Genomic DNA, 22,893 nt, shown 5'->3' with positions numbered 1-22,893 from the left:
TTTTATTTTAATAAAATAATTTGAAACTGGATAATTCCATTAAACTTTCTACTTAGTGTTATACAATTAAAAAGCTGAAAATTTAAAAAAAATTATTATTAAACCACCCTAAAGCTCCACAGTTCTTTATTTGGTTTTTGTTTGTAAAAGAAACTTCCTCATAATTTTATATATAGGTATCCAAGTTGAAGAGATTGTATGTTACCATACCATTTGTCATCCGGACCTTCAAAAGAACATTGAGAAATTATATTTTGAAAAGGTGACAGAATTTTGTGGTATATTTTTTATTTTTGCAGTGAAAATATTTTCCTGTGTTGTTTAGGTCAGTGAAGAACTTCTTGACATTGTAAGTCAGAACTAAGGTAATTCAAAATGCCAGATATGCTAATCATGTTAATTCATTATATCAAAGTGGATAACAAAACATAATGCATCAGAATATATAACGATTAGATTGTTTTGAATCGACATTTGGGAACCTATGCTCTCAGCAGTATTTTAGACTATAATTATTATAATATTGCACAAAGTTCAGTCATCTTAGGAGATGTAGATAATTAAACAAACTGTTGCCAGGCTAAAAATACAAAATTATCTTTAAGACTTATCTAACTATCTACAGGTCACAAGTTCAAATCCTGTTACTAAACATATTCACCCTCTCAGCCATGGGGATGTTATATAATATGACAGTCAATCCCACTATTCATTGGTAAAGAGTAGCATAACAGTTAGCAGTGGGTTGTGTTGATTAGTTGCCTTTCCTCCAGTTTTTAACTTCTAAATTAAGGATGGCCAGCACAGATATTTCTTGAGTATATTTACCCAAAATATACAAACCAAAGAAACAAAATATTTAAGTTATAATTAATAATTCCAACAATTATTTAAGTATTTTTATAAAGAAAAATTGTTTAACCTTTTTTTTACTAAGGATTATTCTAAGGGTAAATAATATCAAATAAGGATTAGTGAATGAAATTCACTATTGAATAAGTCACAGTTAACCCTTTTCTACTTGGGATTCTTTTTTAGGACAAATAGAAATCATTTGAGAACTTAATTACCTTAGTTAATAATAACTATGATTGTTTTTTAAATAATGATACAATGAAGTTTAAAAAATGCTAAAATCCATGCATCAATAATTCCAAAGCAGTACTCATCCCTTCACACAAGATCAGACATTCTCATTCAATGCTGTTCTTTATATGCACACTTTTACTTTACATATGCCACAAGCCTATACGCTAACATGTTTTTCATGCAAATCATTGTGCATTACCTCTTAACCAATAGTAACATGCTGTATTCACATGACACCCTCTACCAAACTATCACTTCTGGTTTGGCAGAATTTGAGTTAAAATGTACTGTCTTGTGTGTCTAGTGCTACCATTTTGACAAAAAATTTTTTTTCACACAAGCTGGTTACTCTTCACTTTATTTGCCTTCATTGAACTTAATTCATGTATAAGAATTTATCAGTTCATTCTTTTCACTGCATTTCTGCACTTGAATTTTGTGAACCTATTTTTGTACAATTAATTCCAAAATTCACACCAACAACCAATATTTTGTTTTCAGACCTCAGGTGTGGACAATCAAATAGTGGATCTATCAGCTTTTATAAGTTAAGATATCAAACATTACATGGGTGAACCCTTGTCCCCAGACATTGCCCAAGTTCCTCCTGAGCCAGTTGAACCTGTATAGAATGATGAGGACTTTGATCGTCCTTTTATGCCTGTAAACTTTGATATTTCTTCCCATTTCTAGCTTAAGGAGTCACCTAGGCCTAATTTGGTCGTTTGTAGATTTTGTCTCAGGTTTGTGATGTTTTATCCCTTTTCCCTATCATCCTTCCTTATTGCATAAACAAACTTCCCAACCGCTTCTTGTTTTTTCTTCCCTCCCATATATTTGAGCTTTGGTGATAAATTTTTCTTACAATTAAGTAAATAAATCAGCATACCACACCCCTTGAGGACTTCTTATCAGTTCACTATTTCTTACCATCATGCAGACTATCCCTTTTTAGATCAATAGTTATTAGGTTATTTGTTACCTATTTATTTGGGCAGCTCCAAATCAAATATCCTTTCTGAAGATATCCTTGCCCTTCTCTCCTCCATTTTGTTTCTGGGACTTTATAGGTCTGGATGTAGTTGTGGTTTGGGTCAATTTACTATTGACATCTCTAAGGAATTTATGAATGGTTCCTTTTATGAGGTGGTCTCACCCTTACCTTCAGTTTGGCCATCTCAGGGTAGTTTACCAATTTCAAGCTCTTATCTTCAGACTTGCCTTGGCACCTTATGTACTATGTCTACTAGTCTATGTAGTCTATGCTCTTTCCCGTCATCTCCATGCTCTGGGGCTACAGTTTTATTGTTACATGGACAGTTGATTCATTTTGAATAGGAATCAGCCACTCACACTCACCAACTTCTTTCTGTGGCAACTCAGGTGGGCTAGTTGATTACACTGGAGAAGTCATTCTTCCAACCCACTCATTCTGTCCATTTAGAAGGTCTTTTTCAACACAAATATCAGTTGTGCACTGCCCTCTCTTTTATGTCTTCAATGAATGGAACTTTTTGTTCACCATGTCCTCTTAGTACAATCACTTGTTGCTCATGAGGTTCTATTGTTTGTGGGGATGTAATCTTCCATGACTCACTGGCATCTCTGTCACATCCATATGAAATTCCTTGAGTGGGCACTTCACAAATGATAGAATCTTGCCAGGATCCTTTTTCACGTCTACTTCTCTTCCTCCTTCCCTATGAGATGGTCACCACTGCACTGTCACCCTCTTTTCTTTGAGTGCCTTTTTGAATGGTTTCCACAAAAAGATGGCTATTACCACTCGGCCAAGAGCATAGGACAGTGGCATTCTGCTGGTGTAGATGAGACATGGCTTACATAGGAGTTGATTCATCACCTTGCTGGATGACATGACTTTTTGATACCATTTACACAACTGTTGGAGTTGAGATATCGATATGTAGTTCACCCTCTTTGGTTGGGAGCCTTCATCCAACCCTCATGTGAATGTCAGTACCCTGCAAGGAGGTTTTGGATTAAAGTGGACCAATCACCATAAATCCTCACATAGTGTGGGTTGTCTGTCTTCTTCCCTCAGTTACTTCATCTGTGTTGTGGGTCACAACAGTCTTACTTGGGACTGTTATAGTTCTATCCTTGACTATCATTTGTTCTCTTCTTGAGGGGATGTTATTGCATTTGGGTGGCCTCCACTGTGACATGGTTGGGGGAGTTGATTCCATGTGATAGGCATCCTTTCGATGTCAGACATCAATTCCTTGAGTGATAATCCTCATGTCATACCCAAAAATCGGTGCAGGTCTTAATCCCCAATTCTTGAGTTTGAGGTGAAAATGTTATATTCTTCAAGCTATCTTTGCATGGATGTTGGTACCCTGTGAGGAAGTTTTAGATGTAGATGTCTTTTCAAGTACAATCTGCCAAGCCATAGTCACTCTATACCTAGAGGTGCTTCCCTGTTTTCTCACTCATTCTCTTGTAGGATTGAATTATCTTTTCTTGCTCTGGTTAGTAACACGTTCCTACCACATTTTATCCCACTCATTTGTACTCCTTTCAATTTTATCTTTTATGAGCTGAGAGCATATGTGGCTGAAAAATGGTCTGTTTCCCCTCTTTGGAAAAATATTTCATATTTTAACAGGTATCCTTTGTACACTTTTAGGCAGTACTTTCAATCTCTTGTATAAATCCCTCTTCCTTCTTAATGTGGAATTCTAGCCTATCTTGTGAAAAGAGGTAGGTACCATATCTGAAGTGAAGTTATCATTTTTCTGTAGTGAAAGTTTGTTTCCGATTGGTACTTGCTCACACTTTCCACCTTTCTTCCCTGTTTTCTCCAGTGCTGATGTCTTCTGTCAAACTTCAAAGTGATAGTCCAGTAGAGGAGTGTAGAGGGAGTCCCATACATCATGTGAGAATATCATGCTACTATTGGTTAACCCTATGTTAACAGGTCAAGGATTAAAGACCATGTCATTGCATTTGTTGACTTGCATTCGAAATTTGGTTGAACTACTTTTTTATGAACTTATCTCCTTACATTTGGTATCAAATTGTAGATTATAATTCAAATTTTAATATTATACATTGATTTCTTAATTAAAAGTAAATTTCTAAAAGAACACACTTGAATCAATTTTTGTGAGTGACATGATATGTTGAATGCAGCATTGGTTCAAATTAGACATTTGTGATCTCAAAGTACTGATTCTATAGTTTCACACATATGAGGAACTCAAATTATTGATATTTAAAAGGTAAAATATAAAGTAAAATCTTATTTTTTCTATATAATGAGATACCATTAATGTACTGAATCAAATACAATGGTCCCCACTCACCTATGATTTTTTGGAAGCAGTCCCTTATAAACACTTCTATGTATGACTTGTGAATAACCAATTGAAAGCTCAGAATGTCCCCTAGTGGCTTTTTCAATCATTTTACTGTGTTAGAACCTATTTCGTTCTTTTGAATCAAGATTTTGAGAAGGTAGGTTGTGTCTTTAATATGTTTGAAATTTCATATTTTTTTAGACCTAAATACAGCTTAGTTACTAACTAAGCTTGATAAATTGTACTGGAATTCTGTAGTATTGATACAGTAATTTATGACTATTTTGATTATTCAACTGTATATATGAAGCCTTAAAAATCATTTCATACCCTCCATGTGTGAAATTTTAAAAGGCTTAGCAACCTACATCAATCAGCAACCAAGTTCAAATGTCATAGCTAGAAGAGATAATTGTTCCTTTTACTTCTTTGTTTACTGTTCTGTATTTCAAGAAAGATAAGTTTAATAACTTATTTCTAAATAGTAATAATCTATATACAAATATATAATAATTGAAATGTGGCTGTATGTTACAAAATGCTAGTCTACTAAAACACAGCCAAGACAGGGTCACTTTGTAAAGATTAAAGATAAATTTTATATTATTGGATATGGTAACATGAGTGCTCATGTGCCACATCAGTGCAAGTTCTGTAATGATGGCCAGGCACAACTGGAAGGTAAATATAATAAAAAAAATACACACACACACACACACAGACATAATGTTATGAAACTTAAGTTATTTGGACTAAACATTTGTATTTTTGTGTTAGCTGTTGTCATTCTAGAATGAAAAAAGCACAATTTTAATTATTTCCTAATTTTTATGGTGGTTACAAGGTTGGTCAAATTGACAGATCCCACATAGTTCCGGTAGAGAAAATAGCGGACAAAATATAAAGTCTTACTGGAAACAAATATTTGAAATGTATTTAGAAGGTTTTAAAAATTACACTAATAATATTTGAAAATTTTGGGATGCAAAATAGTTTTTTTTAATCATAACATGGAAATCATTTCACACTGGTACTATTCATGAAACAGGCTTGATGTTTTCACAAACAAATCTTTTTTAAAAATATTTTATTAAAAATCTGATTTTTTGTATATAAAACATTTGCATTCTTTACTAAAAATTTACCAAATGTTGTAAAGATACAGCTACTGGATAAAAAAGTATAGTATAAGTACTTAATGTGTTGAAATGTGTATATGAACTGTGTATTTCATACCAATCCCATCCCAAAAGGGATAAGGGGTGACTCAGGATGATTTACATGAGAAACTTATTGGAATGTCAAATTTAAACATGGGTGAGTGGAACCCTTGTGACGTGTTAAGAAAATGTTTGCATATAAAGTGCAGCATAGAACCAGAATGATTATCTTGTGAGATGAAGTAAGTACCTATCAATAATACATTTTCAGTATAGGAAAATTATAATGTATGATGTTTTCTTCCTTTCACGTTATAGGGAACACCAGACATTTTTGTGTATTTTAGCCCATCAGGTGTTAAATTTTCACTTCCTATAATCAAAGATGTTGGATTGAAAATAGACAGCATTAAGGTAAGTACATGTTATAGTAACATGAATTTCAACTGTATTGTTATTTGTTTTTCTTTATTATGTAAAGAAGAAGTTAGTTATAATGTGCAGTTTCAGTTTTCATCAAGGAGTAGCATGGCCACCAGTTGGTTAGGGAACTCAACTTGTGATCTCAAGATCACTTGTTCGAATCCCCATCACACCAAACATGCTCACCCTTTCAGCCGTGTTGGCGTTATGATGTGATGGACAGTTCCACTATTCGTTGGTAAAAGAATAGCCCAAATGTAGGCAGTGGATGATGATGACTAGCTGCATTCCCTCTAGTTTTACACTGCTAAATGTTGGATAGCTAGTGCAGATAGCCCTTGTATACCATTGCAGTGTGTGAAACAGAAGTTAGCTGGCTGCCCCACACTGATATCCCTTTTCAGGGTATGTACAGTCAGGGGAGGGGGGGAGTGCCTAAAATTATTTTCTCTTTGTTGTTGGTTTGACCAGTAATTACTAACAGAACTATATAAACTGAATAGTCCATTTAAAGTAGATAATGCAAGTGATTTCCAGGTATAAGTTTATCTATATTTGTATGTATGTGTGTTTGTATAATGTTAACAGCCAGGAAAAATGTAAATGAATTACTTTTTAAATCTCTGTATACACTCTGTTTTTTACAATATTAGTGAAATTTTATTCCTAGCCCCAAATCTCATCGATTCTTTGTCGACCTGTACGGCGTGCCAGGTGTAATACTCCTACTTTAAATTAAAATGAAAGAAAAGTCAAAATGTGACTGTACTGCATGAAGACAGACAATTAATTGGATAACCTTATATATAAATAAAACGGATGGAAAGATTTCAACATATTTAATAAACGTATGTTTGGTTGTTCGTTTACTTATTTACCACATTTTGTTTAGAGTCTACATTTCCAAAATAAACAGACTGGCTTGCATGACTCGGGTATGTCTTATTATAAACAACTGCATACTTATAGTTTATAAAGAATTGTAGTAAAGAAGTTTGGGATAAATAGTATGTATATTTCATATTTTACAGTTATTTCAAAATTAACAGAACTTGTACAGTTCAAATTGCCTGTAACACTTTTACCATAATTCATAAATATTTTAGCTACAATGTAGTGACTTGTAGAATAGATCTGAGTTGTTGTTGTTGTTTTTTTTAATACAAGCGTTTAGCTCATAGTTCCATTTCTTGCCTAATTCAAATTCTGATTATAACCGCGGCCATTGAGATTTTCTCTTGCATAATTGGCAGAAAGGACGAGACGTACCGTAAAGCTAAGTTTTAAGCATAATCTACCCACTGAACGATAAATGTGTTTATATTTTACGTCACTAGACATACGCATGTCTTAAGCGTTAATTTCTTGCTGGATTGCAACGTAAAGCAAATTTTCATACTGTGTGTTTTAATTAAGCTTTTTCATTTATGGAAATATATTAAACTTTTATACGAATTCAGATTAAAATATTATTTTGTAATAGTGCCACATTTACTGTTATTTCTGAAGTTTGTTCTTTGAAAGCAAAAATAAATATATTTTTCAACCTTCCGTAAATGAAAACAAGTGGGAATCGTCAATATCCGCGGTACTTGAAATTCTCTTTGGCGGAATTAGGGTAAATTAATCTGAAACACACACACATACACACTCGTAGTAACTATATTTTCGTACACCAGCAACGTCAGGCACGAAACACACGTCTACACAATTCTTTTCAACTACTCGTCAGCCTACCCTTAAACTGATTTTTTTTTTTTTTTTTAGGAAGGGGTAAAGTAAATTAATTTATGAGACCTTGGCGTAGTGAAATACACCAACCACAGAAGGGTTTGACCTCCTGAGTCTAAAACTGTAATTAGATCTCAAATCGGTCAAGAGATGACAAGCCATGAGCTATACGTTTGTACTTTAAAAAGAAACAAGTCGGAGCTATTCTATGAGCCGCTGTACGAGCGTCGAAAATCACAGTTAGAGGCTGATTGCGTAATCGCTTTAAAGTAAAGTATAATCCAGGGAAGCACGTGGATTGGAGGGGGGTCTTAAAATGTTCACAGTATGAGAACTGATGATAATATTGGTCAAATACACAATAGTTAAGACTGTTGGAAGTGGGAAAACTAAAGCAACTGTGATCTAGGTAAAGGTACTAGTTGGATGAAAAGGGTTATATTGATGTAAAAAATAAATCCCAAATGAAGATCTGGTCATTTTAATAAAAATAGTAGTAGAAGGCCAAGGTTATTGAAAGTAGGAAAAACCGGAAACAGTGCCATCCAAGTGAACATGCTAATTGGATAGAGACGATTTGCCTAGAAACACGTGGTGAATAACGTGTGAAGCGAGTGAGTGTAAAATTGAGCTTTTACACGCTGTGTGAATTGTGGTAAAGGTGAAGATGTGTATGGGGTGAAGAACTAACTTGCCAAACAAATTTTGATTTAGGGCAGTGGCTCCTACCCTTTTCACCACCAAGGACCCTCCGACGGACCACATGTTTTTTAAAGATCCCTCTACCCAATAATTTTTATTTACTAATAATTATCTCGGTTTAACTAATTTTCTCACTTACTCAGAGAGTCCTCAGTTTTTTTACGCGTCATTACTTAAAAATCATAACTCACGGGTCCCCAGGGGTTCCTGGACCTTAAGTTGAAAACCACTGATTTAGGACTGCTATGAAATCCATACCTACTAGCCTAGGGCCACAGTGAGGTTCTGTTTGTATGGCCATGTGTAAAATTTAATTACATAAATTCTGCCTGCTGTTTATTATTTGAGTTTCTTAACTATTTAGTATCACTGTGAGATTACACAAACGTGCAAATTTAAACTTCGTAAAAGTTTTTTTGGATTTTAATAACGGATTTTCTGTAATAAATTACAACAAAATAATTTACAACAAATTCGCCACAAATATAACGGAATACGTTTGAGTCATTTACACATTCTTTTGTTGCCATAGCGACGAATAAATAATATTAAAAACAAACGATGTCGAAGTGCACGCATAAACAAGTACCATCCAGAAACGACACTCGTGTGGCATGTTAACTGTTTATATCCTAGCGATGTGTTTTCCATGGGTTCTAGAACGATCGATAAAACTCGAGATACGATTGGACTAGACTGTAGAGAAATCTATAGCCAGTCGTTGTCAGCATTTTAGGCATAACAAAATATGACCCGATTTCAATGAAAATGATTCATTTATGTAAACGTACAGATGGCGTTTTGTGAAAAATTTGTACATCAAAAAGAAAAATGGATGTCATTTTCGGAGTCCAGGGATTACTTAAGAAAATGTAAAAATTCAAGAAGGTAAAACCATCGCAAGCCTGTGTGTGTTATTTATGACTGGCTAATCGATAGGTAAGCGCCTCCCTTCCTCACCCTCGTGTATCATCGGTAATTCTCGAACAGATGTCTGGTGGGACCCGTTTCCCTCCAAGTAGCAACCCCTAATTTAACAGTAAAAGACAAGAAGAACAGTTGATATTTAAATCACCCACTGCAAACTCTTGAACTGGGTGTTTTTCGTTAGGGTTTTAACCATTATTTTTTAATACGAACTTTTTATAATAAGTGACGAAACAGCTACGTTTGGAAGAAATGACCGGAACTGCCTACGCGGAACGCTTCGCTTTTTTGTGGGTATTTGGGTATGTTAATTTTTGAATACTTAGGAGGGTCAGGTGCACAAGACCTCTTTCTCCATTTCTAACTTTCGTTTCGGCTACTAGTTATCATTTGTTGCTGTGTAAACTTTGGGCCAGAGTATCCCACAGTACTCAGGGCAATGTCCATGTATTGTCTTGATTTGCCCTTTTTTTCCCCATAATTATAATATTTTTTTATTTCTATTTCATTTTTATCTTTTTTCAATATTTCTATTATAATAATAAAATAAAAGAAAGGAAAGAAGAAAGAAAAAATAAAATACAATAAAATACAACTAGTTTTAAGTGTCTAGTGCGTGGTGGTCAGCTTGATCTATATTTCTTAAATATATATTTATAGGAGAGAGGTACTTAGGACTATATTCATCATGTAATTAGCATCTGTCGAGATTACACAATAAATCATTTTTATGCCAATTCTTAATAATTTAGTGTATTATACAAGAGTCTTTCAGATATTGTCTCTGTGTTTACATACTTGTACATGAATGTGGATTAAGTGCTACGTGGTACTTTATAGGCTGAAGTTAAAATTGAATTTTGTATTTTTTTGTAGTTTCTGTAATTGTTTTTGTGTTGTGTTTATCCAGGCTGGAGATGTGTATTCTATTGTAGGTCTGATGTATGTTTTGTAGATTTTTATAATATTATCAGGTGATATTCCTTGATTTTTACCTGAAAGACTTATTGCATAATTTGCTCTTTTCCAGATTCATATCAGGATATTGTTTGTATGCTGTATCCACGTTGATTTGGTATCATAAGTTAATCCTAGACATTTTGCAAAAGTAGCAGTCAGTAAAAGTGATCCATTCATGTATAACTTGGGTGGATCTTTTTTCAGTTTATTCAATCTGCTGAATAATTTTACTTGGGTGTTTTCGGAATATTTAATTTTATTCTCTATTTCTGGCAGTATTTTTCTATATTATTCAGGACTGGCTGGAGGTTTATTGCTGCTATTGAAGGAGTAGGGGCACTTTTCCAGACCGCTACATCATCAGCAAATTGTGATGCAAAACATACATTTAGGTCCAACAGTGGCATATTACTCACATGCATGATGAATAAGATAGGGCTAACTACCCCTCCCTGCGGGACTCCTGCCTCGGGTGAAAAGGACTCTGAGTGAGCCCCTGTGGCCTTTTTTTTCTTAACTTGAAAGAGACGAGCGAGATGTTCCGAATATAGTATTTCATTTGATTAGTTTGAATTAAATAATTGGAAATAATACAATATTTGTTTTTCATCATATACTGTTTTAGTTTGAGGGAGGCATGTTCGAATCCTCGTCACACCAAACATGCTCGCCCTTTCAGCTGTGAGAACGTTATGATATAACGGTCAGTCCTACTATTCGTTGGTAAAAGAGTAGCCCAATAGTTGGCGGTGGGTTGTGATGACTAGCTACCTTCCCTCTAGTCTTACACTGCTAAATTAGGGACGACTAGCACAGATAGCTCTCGTGTAGCTTTACACTAAATTCAAAACAAACTGTTTTAGTCGTTTTAATGAGAGTAATAAAGTCGTCTCTTAGTAAGAGGGCGCTCAACTCGATGTCTGAACATCGCAAGTTCGAATCCCGTCACGTAACATGCTTACCCTTTCAGACTTGAGGACGTTATAACACTCGGCCAATCCAACTTCTCGTTGGTAAATGAGTAACAAAAGTTGGCAGGAGGTGGTGTTGGGTAGCTCCCTCCTCTAGAATCTATCATTGCTATATTAGGGAAGGGCTAACGCAGACGCCCTTGGGTAATTTTGTTCGAAATTTAACAAACAAAAAATAAATGCTGACTGACCAAACAGTGGAATTTGACCGTTACTCTTATAATGCACCCTGAATATCAAAAAACGAAACACAATTTTTTAGCATTTTTTATTTAGCGATAACAGAACGTATCAAAACCAAATTCTAGATGTATAAATGTCTGAACTGAAATGTTGTTTCGTTGCTGAAGTAAACGTTAAAATTTAAAGTGATTCTTTAACTTTTGTGTTTCTACGTCCTTCAGGAACAGGAGCCACTTGTAATTTTGAAGTTACTTTCAGCGAATACGTATCAGTTTTTATTATACGTTATTGTAACTGAGAAATATGATTAAATTCGCATCAGTGCATTCTTTTAATAGATGAATCCGGCTATATCAGTACGTTCATTATTTGAATGAGTGAATCCATTCTTTTAATTGAAGTTCCCCAAGAAGCGCAACGGTATGTCTTCATACTTGCAACGCTAAAATCCGAGTTTTTAATACCTCTGATGGACAGAGAACAGACAGCCCATTGTGCAGCTTTGTGTTTAACTACAAACAAACACTGTCATCAAAATATCAGTACGATATCTTACCTAAAGGTGATATGTCAGTCTGTATCAGTGTATACTTTATTGTACACGACGTGTCAGTCTGTATCAGTATATACTTTATTGTTCACGACGTGTCAGTCTGTATCAGTATATACTTTATTGTACACGACGTGTCAGTCTGTATCAGTATATACTTTATTGTACACGACGTGTCAGTCTATCAGTATATACGTTATTGTACATGATGTGTCAATCTGTATCAGTATACAAGTTGTTCTACATGATTTGTCAGTCTGTATCACTATGTAAGTTATTGTGCTTGATGTGTCAGTTTGTACCAGCACATAAATTATTGTGCTTGATATGTCAGTTTGTACCAGCACATAAATTATTGTGCTTGATATGTCAGTTTGTACCAGCACATAAGTTATTGTGCATGATGTGTCAGTCTGTATCAGTATATTTGTTTTGGAATTTCGCACAAAGCTACTCGAGGGCTATCTGTGCTAGCCGTCCCTAATTTAGCAGTGTAAGACAGCTAGGGAAGGCAGCTAGTCATCACCACCCACCGCCAACTCTTGGGCTACTCTTTTACTAACGAATAGTGGGATTGACCGTAACATTATACACCCCCACGGCTGAAAGGGCGAGCATGTTTAGCGCGACGCGGGCGCGAACCCGCGACCCTCGGATTACGAGTCGCACGCCTTACGCGCTAGGCCATGCCGGGCCATATCAGTATATAAGTTGGTGTACATGTGTCAGTGTGTATCACTATATAAGTTACTGTACATGTGTCGGTCTGTATCACTATGTAAGTTACTGTACATGTGTCGGTCTGTATCACTATGTAAGTTATTGTACATGACGTGTTAGTCTGTATCACTATACAAGTTATTGTACATATTGTGTTAGTCTGTATCACTATACAAGTTATTGGACATGACATGTCAGTGTATCACTATATACGTTATTGTACATGACGTGTTAGTCTGTATCAGTAGAGTGTTTCCGAAGGAGATATCCCGGTACGTCACCTTACCTGAAACATTCATTCCATTCGTCAACGGAAATCACGAGAGTGGCGTCAGTTCGTGACAAACACTATCTACGCCTTAGAAATCTCGTGCAGACCCACGCTTCCGCAGTTACTACTGCCTCACACCTGAAGTCGAGTTCTTCCGTCCAACACAATGTAAACACTTTGTCAAACAAGAAGAGACAAAGAAAACAGCTGTAGAAAAGGAAAAAGTGAAAGCAAAAATTTAAAAAAAATTAGAAGAATTATTTTGGATGTATGTCAGTTTCCCGGAACTCTTAACTTGTAAATACAGTGGAGCCCCTCACTAACGACTTCAAAAATGCCTCGACAAAAAGGTCGTTAATGAGGGGGAGTCGTTAGTGAGGGGTGGATACCCAATTCGTTACCAAGATTTAAATTATGTACGTTTTTATAATAGGCAGTCGGTCTCTGTTCATTTTAAGGGTATGGAGTATTTAAAAACGAAATAAAAAATGCGGTAATATGTAATGCAAAATATATTTTCACTAGTTCTCACTACTTTACCTTGATTTTATGAGGCTATTAAATGTTTAAACACAAGTTTATTCACCATTCTGTACACAAAAAATGTTCAAATGCAGGTTTAAAATACGATCCTAAAATACATTTCTTAAAAAAAATCACTGTAAAATGTTACACGCAAAAGTGTTCAAATACTGACTGGAGGATATACGATCGTAAACTAAAGAAATCACTAATGTTCATGCAGACTTAAAATACGATCATAAAAGACATTTTCTTAAATCACTAATGCTCATGCAGATTTAAAATGCGATGATAAAATACATTTTTATAAAGAAATCACTGTAGAAGAAATGCTACACACGCACAAAAATGATCAAATACAGACTTAAAATACGATAAGAAACTACATTTCCTTAAAGAAATCACTAATTTGTGTTTGTTTTTCTTCGAAAATTGTACAGTTTCAATGTCTTTGCTCACTGCTACCATGCAATCTACAATGTCCATTTTGCCGTGTTTGAGACCAAACTGTAAAAGTATTTTCTGCATATGACATTGCAGTGGCACAGTCAATTGGCTCGAAAGACTCTACAGTTGTGTCGTCACATTCTTCACCATCATCACTCTCGATTTCTTCAGGACACGCGATAATATTGTCAGAAACTGAATCATCACAAACTGGAGTTTCGTTGTCGAAGTTGACATATTCCCCAAGAGTTACACCATTCAAGTCAGGCCTGAAGTCAGGGTCAGATTGGTTTTCTGAAACATTGTCTTCACTTTCGTTTGACACTTCGCCTAAACAGAAGTTAAAGCCGCATTTCAAGAAACACTTTTGAATTGTGGAAGTTTTAACTCGAAGCCAAGCGACGCGTAACCACACAATTGCGTTCAGAAGAGTGATTTTTTTGCACAACTCGGGACCTGTAGCCGTCTGGTCGTTATCCATGTGAAACAAAAGTTGTCTCAAGAATGTTTTGCGATACAGCAGTTTGACGGTCTGTATAACTCCGGCGTCACAAGGCTGTAGCTTAGAAGTTGCATTAGGAGGAAGTAAAACGATTTTACATTAGATAGAGGGATTGCAACATGGGCAGTGCAGTTGTCGATAAAAGCAGAACATTGCGTTTTTTAAGTTTCATTTTGTTGTTAAATTTTTTGCCCATTCGGTAAATATGAGAATTGTCATCCAGGCTTTTCGGTTGTGATAATAATCTACACCCAATGAATTCATATCAGAATTACGAAAGCAACGCGGCTTAGCGCTATGACCAATAACAAGTGGCCGAACTTTCTCTCCCGACATGCTACAGCAAAGCATTACTGTAACTCTTCCTTTCGAAACTTTTACACCGGATGTCGTTTCTCCCTTCTTGACCATTGATTTCGTTGGAAGTGATCTGTATTGTATCCCAGTCTCATCAGCGTTAAATATGTCATTAGGGGAATAGCCTTCACAGATGGATGGGAGACGATTAGTCCAATCTTCAACTGCTTCTTGAGAAACTTCAGCACTTTCGCCACAGAGAATAGCTGCTTTGATATTATGCCTTTTTACGAATCTATCTAACCATCCATTGCTAGCAGAGAAGCCTTCATTGCCAAGCTGAGACGCCAATATTAATGCTTTTTCTTGAATTAGTTTCCCGGTAATTGGTAGATTCCTGGATCTTGTATTCACAAACCACTGACACACCTTCTCATCCAACTCGTCGTATAGGCATCTTCTCTTGTTCTGCTTTTTTTGGAGTTTTCGCCTGTTTCCCACTTTTTCAAAATTTTTCTTTCTCTTTAATGATTGTCTGAATTTGGTTTTACCAACTCCAAGATCCGTGGCGATTTTTATTGCAGTTTCCCCTTTGTCATGTCGTTTAATGACGGAAACTCTCTCTTCTAAGTTAAGCAACTTTCTCTTCGACATTCTGGTGAAAAATGAGTCTGTGTTATGAGGAATCTTCATATTATGCACACTAATCCTGTCTGTTAAATAATCCGATTTAGTGTTCCTAATTCATTATGTACTATAGAATAAGCGCACTGAGCGCATTGAGAATAAGATTAATTTACCAATGAAAATTAATCTTCTTTTCGATTCGACGCACTGGAAATAGATTTATTGTTGAAGTAGATTACGTAATACTGTTTAACTACGGGATAATTAAACTCATTTGTAATATGCCATAAATGAGAAGGCAGACCGCTATGTAACTTCACAGAATATGCCACATAATAATGTCACTTAGTCGTTAGTGAGAGGTAAAATAATCAAAATTGTTCAATTTGGTAGGTCGTTAGTCGCGTTTGAGGGGAAGTCGTCCACGAGGGGTCAATTTAATGCAAACTGGGTACCGTCAAAAATTTTCCGGTCGTATGACAGGGGAAGTCGTTAGTAAGGGGGTCGTTAGTGAGGGGCTCCACTGTATAAGAAATTCCGAGAAATGATCTTCAGTTAATATATACTGGATGAACGTAAAAGTACTTTGGTGATGACAAACTACAAAAGTGCTTTTCAGTTTATTTGATTAAGATTGCCACATCTTGACCTTGGTCAAGGCAGCATGACTTGTTGGTCACTGGGAGGAAAGGGTTCGTGGATGAACCATAACTTGGAGAGTAGATTGAACTCGTTGTCTATCTTGATTTCAAGCGATGTGTTTGATGTTTCGTATGTTTAATTAATCTTCCTGTTTTTTTAATAGGCATTTATCTTTCCCTCGAGATTCGATTGACCCTCACTTGACCTATAGTTATAACAAGCGGAGTGACGTCTGGTTGTTTCTCCGCTTTCAGTTCGGAGAACACCAAGATTGGGACGGGCAGATTTCATGGTGGCGGCATTTTCTTTCTTCCTTTTTTTCTATACCATAAGCATGTACCATTAACACATTCCCTGACAACGATATTATGACAACGTGTGTGTTTACATATCTGTCACCGAAGGAAGGGTGATGGCTTTTTTAGTTCGCGCAGCCGCCGCCTTCAGTCGCCGTACGCGTGGAAACGTGTTGTTGCCAAGTAACCCGACCTACCCAGAACGTGTCCCTCCCTGTCTTTCTCACCGTTACGTGCGTTTCTGGTGCGCATCACTGCAAACCCGATTATGTGTTTGCGAATCATCCTCCTTCTCTTCAGCCGACATGTGACCGTAACATGGTCCACGGTTGTGGGTGATCTAAAAATGACATCAAGTGAAACCTGAAGCAAAGCATTTTTGTGCATACCTCGAAGTTAGGAATCGACGTACAACACTGGTTTGTTTTGAACTTTCAAAATCACGAACTCGAAATGTGATCATAAGTTGCGACTGCGTAATAGATACAAAAGCTATCTAGAGATGGTTTCCTTAATCTTGTAGTCATACGGTGTAATTAAGGAAAGAGAAGTGTTGTTTTCAAAATCAACCGGAGGATATGATGAAATACTTTGAAAAGTTTTATTCTCGATAACAACTGGAAATTTTAGATAAAAAATAAAACATTTTCCAGGGTGTCGTTTTCAGTCTCGACCAGAAAAGAAATTTAAAATAAACAATAACATTTGAAATATTATTGAATACTTTCACGTACGAACAAATACAGTTTTAGAAGAACGTTGTGTCCGGTTTGTTTATTACTAGAAATATATTTCTGTAATGTGGTTAAATTATTTGTCTATTCATTGGTGGTACTCATAATCGGAGGCTGATACGTCATTTTTACATGACAAGTATATCGTTAAATTTTTTTTTTTTTTTTGAAGTTAAACACAAAGCTACGCAAGAGACTCTCTGTGATCTGCCCACGACGGGTGTCGAAACCCAGTTTATAGGGTTGTAAGTCCGTAGACACATCACTGTGCCACTGGATGTCTAAAAATTATGAAATATTTCTGACAAAAAAAAAACAACTAAAGGGCAAGATTTTATAATTCTTAATGGTTTTTCAACTAGCTGAAAGTCACACATTGCCTGGTGGTTAGTGTACTGAACTATGAATCCAAGAGTCCACAGTTCGCACCCCGTTGCTGCCAAAACGCTCGCCGCAGGACCCAGATCTTGTACAATGGTGATAGTGAAATCCAACTGTTTAGTCAGTCAAACAAGAGTAGCCAAGTAGTTGGCGGTGGGTGTTGACTAACTCTCTTTCCCATAATCTATCAGTTCAAAGGGTTAATTAACTATGTGTAGACGCCGCAATGTATAGTAGAACATGACTTTTAATGGTTTGCGCGTCGGGCTGTGAACATGAGGATCCATGGTCTGTGTCTCTTTGTAGCTGTGAGTGCATTATAAGAGTGACGCTGAAATCTCACTATTCAGTTAGAGTTGGCAGTAAATGCTCTTTACTTGATATCTTTCATATAGATTATATTTGAAAATTATGGGCGACTAACGCAGATTTCCCTTGTGTAGTTTTGTGCAAGTACTCTGAACAAATAAATCAACTAACTGAAAAACAGGACTGTCGCATTATTCATCCATTTCAACACCGAATTCAAATTATTTATCCAAATATTGTACATTTGAATTTAATATCCCGTTAATAAATAATCTGTAATAAACCCAGAAGCACAATAATATTTATTTGGTCATTTGATTCCTTCTCACGTTAAAACAGCCATGTTCATTTAACGTTGCACTGAGAATGTTTCACCTCTGACTCCGAGGTCAGAAACATTAGATCACTGGTGGAGACCTGAACCTTTGACTGACTCGTCTGTGAAGAACATAAGCATTCAAAACTTAACTGTCAGTTCTAGTATTCTCGACAGAAGTTGTGCTTTGTAACAAACTGCAGGTTTGGAACAGAACAGATTATCTCAACCTTTGACCCTGAATTGGTAAGATGAAACATTTGTATTATAAGTGGTAGGATGGTTCGAAACAAAAGAACCGTCTGTGATAAACTTCAAAACTATTATCTTGATAATAAGTGGGATCAGAAAATACCAGGTAGAGAACAGTACTAGCTGAGCTGGAATATCGGCTTGAGAAATCAACGTAGGTCATTCTAAACCCCATCCTACCAGTTGAGGGTTTTGTTTCTTACTATTTATCCCCGTATAATCACTACGCATTTTTATATTTAATATTTTGGGTCTAGTGTATATAAATAAAACTGGAAAGCGACAGGAGTCTTAAATTAGAATCAATATTCCACGTGTCACGAAAATTAGTTATAAAAAAAACTTCATTCAAACATGACCAGGTGGTTAGGGCGATCAACTCGTAATCTGAGGGTCGCGAGTTCAAATCCCCATCACACCAAACATGCTCGCCCTCTCAGCTGTAGGGGCATCATATTCGTTGGTAAAAGAATAGCCCAAGAGTTGGCGGTGGGTGATATTGACTAGCTGCTCTCGCTTTCGCCTTTCACTGATTAATTAAGGATGGGTAGCGCAAATAGCCTTCAAGCAGCTTTGAGCGAAATTCAAAACAAACAGTGAAAGGTTGTAAGGCTAGTATGGCAGATATGTATGTGTTACTTTTTTCTTTTTCACTTGTTCTAAAGTTTTTGTTTTGAAATATGTTATAAAAGTTGCTAATTGTTTACTTGCTGTAAACGGTCGAAATTCACAGTTAACGGTTTTACTTGTTCTGACGGTAAAATGAGAACACTGGTATCATCTGTTGTTGTTCGAGGCTGGGAAACCCAGTGGTAGGCAAGTCGAGCTGTGAATTGAAGGGTCCGAGGTTCGCGACGTAGTGTTTTTGTGAACAGACTTCGCACTTTTAGTCCTGGGGGCGTAATGAAAACATGAGAGTCAATCCCATTATTAGGCTCAAACAATCGAACGAATCCTTTGTGGTGGTGAGTGCTACTAATAGATTGCCTTCCAGCTGGTTAGCCTATGTCTAAATCGTAAGAATATTAAAATTACTGATTTAAATCTAAAACGTGAGCATAAAATGTCATTCAGTTATATAACGTAATCGAAAATATAATACTGCCATGTGCTTGACCGGAAGATGAAATAAAGACAAACGTATGTAGTCAGTATGTGTGTGCGTGCGTGTGTTTGTGCGTAAGCAAGTGTCTGTGTGCTTCTCGAAGAGGTAAAGATTTGAGAGTTAAGATTATAATAACGGAATTTTGTTACTAGGTAAGAGCTTCCTACTTAAAAGGTATTGTTAAAAGATCGTGGCAATGTATTGAATAGTAGTGTTACTAATTGGCTTCCGTATTTAAAAGGAGCTAATGCTGTTGTTTCTGTAGGACTTTAGACAGTAGGTTTGAAAACTGTAATGGACTGTGAAAGCCTGTTGAATGAAACAGAGGTAGGAGAGAACTGGACTAAACAAGTAGTTATTTGCATTAATATAATTCCAGTGGGCAGTTTTTATGAGGTTTTTTTTTAATTTCACGTTTTAGAGTAATGAAGAAAGGAGATAATTCCAATTTTTCTGTACTATAACTGAAAGACCTTTTGAAGTTACAGTTGTTTTATACCATTAAAACAACTAAAAATGTGTACATTTAATTAAAATAATCAATAAATTTGTAATTGGCAGCATCTTTTATTTTAATTTATTCACAAAAGAAAATGTTAATGAAAAATGCACGAACGACGTTTTGTTTGTTTTCTTCGGAGTTCGATTGTGACATGTAGTGTTAATTCATCATCGCGAGAGCGTTACAGTTTTAAATGGAGCGTGTGCAAATTCTGGTGTTATAACAACAGCCATGTAAATAACTCGTGAAGTTTAACCGTTGCAGACGAGTGGAGTTACTTCAGAACACGTACGGTTGATTTTGAAGTGTTAACCCTAACAATGCAAATGTTTGGTATTCTTTCTGTTAGGTCACTATTTGATCAATTTAATCCGTAATTTGAGTATTTTTAGCTGGCCTTCATGAATATTATAAGTTTGTGGTATTCAAAATTTAAGAATTATTAGAGTATTTAATATCCTTACACTAGTTAGATTAGAGATGTTTGCGTGATAGCCACCATTTCAAGCTATTCGAAGACTTTTTTTTACTACCATAATTATACATTCTTGGGTGGTTCTTCAAATATGAAAGCCTATAAAAACTAAATGTATTAACTGTGGGATTTTTTATACACTATTTAAAACATGCCACATGCTAAGTTTGATTCGAGGCTGTTCAATGTTCGCGTCTCAGTTCCACAAAAGCTCTCTTTTCATTATGGGACTACAGATACGTTGTAAAAGTGGTGAGTAAATCCGCTTTTCTGTTAGACGATAAATGAAGTGGGGTCTGTTCTCTTGCTATCTTCCGTTTAGTTTGTCAGTTCAAAGTTCGAGAAAGATGTGCAGTGGTAATCCCTCATGCATGTGTCTAAAATTCTAAAACAAAGAATGGTCATTTCGTCTCTCTCCCTCTCCTCTTTTTACTATATTAAGTTGCTCTGTGATTCTAACAAAGTGTCTATGTTGTCGCGATCTTATATTGATATCTGTAAGACACTCACACAAAAAAAAACTTATAATCCAAATGGAGTTACTATGGTTCTTTCGTATTTCTCAAAGTAAAAATTATCATTAGTACCAGAACCTTTTTAGTTTCAATAGTTAGGCAGTTGGTTTGAGTTTATGAGAAATTTTAATGAAACGAAGTTTAAACTACGTTTTATTTTTGTTTTTCTTAGTTCGTTGCCATTGGACCGTCCACAAAAGAGGCGTTACTTCAAGTTGGATTGGTGCCTTCCGCCACTGCAGCTAAGCCTACTCCTGAAGGTTTGACCCAAGCAATCCAATCGTTGCTTATGGTTAAGTTGTGAAAATACAGTGCTGCGTTGGAGTTATGTTGCAGTTTATAACGATTATTTTTTTTTATTGGGTTTCAAACATCTGTCGATTGATCGATGTGTGTGTATATGTGCGAAATGCAAAGATGTAGCTGAAAGATATATGAGATTCTGTTTATGTTTTATGAAATATCTATTATTAATCACTGTTTTTTTAGTTTGAAATAGTGGTTTATATGATGTTTTTATGAAAATGAGAAAGTACAAATCACTTTCTTCATCTCAGCAACGGTGAATTCCTTGTTACAAACTATGTTTAATGTATAGATGTACTCACCATCGCTAACATTTGTGTAATGTGTGACAAAGAGGCGCCATCTAGTGGTTGTTTACTATAGGTTTGTGTTCCGTGTTCTTAAATAGTTGTAAACGTGTTCGTTGTTCAGCGTTCCTTGGTTCTGAATGAAAGGAAATTTTAAAATGGTAAGAAATGTTCACTAGTTCCAACCGCTAAAAATTATAACGTTGAAGAACAACAGTGATGGTTACCAAGTTACATTGTGACCAGCGTAACTCTGATGGATACCACGTTATATTGTGAACAGTTTGCCTATCAGTTTTACACAGGCAGCAGGTTGTAATATCATTGCACAGATAGAACTGTGTTAAGACTTCGATTACAGCAGTAGTTCCCAACCAGGGGTGCGAGATAACATTTGTTTTGGCCACCTTCACCTTTATTCTTAAATAAATAATTACTTTTAATTACTATTAAAAAAATTTTAGGGGTGCGGGGCATAAAAAAGGTTGGGAACTACTGGATTACAGTAAAATTTATTAAAAACTTTCAAACGTTGAGGATTCGCGGTTTCAAATTTCTGATTTTGTCACTCGTCTAAAACACTGGAACCGATTAGTCATGGTTTGTTTTTCTCCGAATAATCATAATTTTCATAAAATCTTATACTTTCAACAAGTTTCATTACACTGTTTAGTTGTAATAGTTAATAACATTTCACTATAAATTTTCATGGGGTTGCTGCGTGACTTATGAAGTCATATTTACAATTTTTCGAGGAATGTGGATTGTTAGTTTTTGTTAATTTTACAACTTTGTGTCTCTATAAGAAGCCAAAATGTCTTTTTCAGTATAGTAATAAAGTGTGAATACTGAAAATTAGGTTGAGGTTAAACTAGAAATCCATTTTATTCAACATAATATAGGGTTGTAGTTACTCAAGAAATAAGTATATGAAAAATAAAGTTATAATTGACACAGTTATTAAAGGTTTGATTACTCTGACATAGGGACCAACATGGCCAGGTGGTTGAAGGCACTCGACTCGTAATCCGAGGGTCACGGGTTCGAATCCCCGTCACACCAGACATGCTCGTCCTTTCAGTTGTGGAGGCGTTATATGTGACGCTCAATCCCACGATTCGTTGGTAAAAGAGTAACCCAAGTGTTTGTGCGGGAGGGGGGTGATGACTAGCTGCCTTCCCTCTAGTCTTACACTGCTAAATTAGGGACGGCTAGCGCAGATATCCCTCGTGTAGCTATGCGCGAAATTCAAAACAAACCAAACTGTGACATAAATTGGGTGGTTAATGTGCACTCGTCTCGCAATCAGCCGGTCGCAAGTTCGGATCCTTGTTACCTAATATGCCCTTTTAGCCATGAGGGAGTTAT

General features: G+C 35.9%; 1 protein-coding gene across 8 annotated transcripts in view; it reads left to right on the top strand.

The window, feature by feature from the left end:
* Positions 1 to 22,485, top strand: part of LOC143257438 (uroporphyrinogen-III synthase-like) — a 48,275-nt gene extending 25,790 nt beyond the window's left edge. For 5 of the 8 annotated variants that reach the window (XM_076516125.1, XM_076516127.1, XM_076516123.1 and 2 more), the window contains 3 exons: positions 177 to 262; positions 5,891 to 5,986; positions 21,105 to 22,485. In XM_076516125.1, coding sequence (XP_076372240.1) covers positions 177 to 262; positions 5,891 to 5,986; positions 21,105 to 21,236 — 314 coding nt within the window. In that variant the 3' untranslated portion in view covers positions 21,237 to 22,485. Of the gene's footprint in view, positions 1 to 176; positions 263 to 5,890; positions 5,987 to 6,665; positions 6,847 to 10,611; positions 12,509 to 21,104 lie in introns of those variants that run through there. The other 3 variants (XM_076516130.1, XM_076516128.1, XM_076516129.1) reach the window with 3 other exon arrangements.
* Positions 22,486 to 22,893: the final 408 nt, after the last annotated feature.

Source organism: Tachypleus tridentatus, chromosome 7, assembly GCF_004210375.1.
Source record: "Tachypleus tridentatus isolate NWPU-2018 chromosome 7, ASM421037v1, whole genome shotgun sequence".
Lineage (NCBI taxonomy): Eukaryota > Metazoa > Arthropoda > Merostomata > Xiphosura > Limulidae > Tachypleus > Tachypleus tridentatus.
The sequence above is the reverse complement of the archived record's forward strand: the minus strand, read 5'-3'. Positions and strand labels throughout refer to the sequence as shown.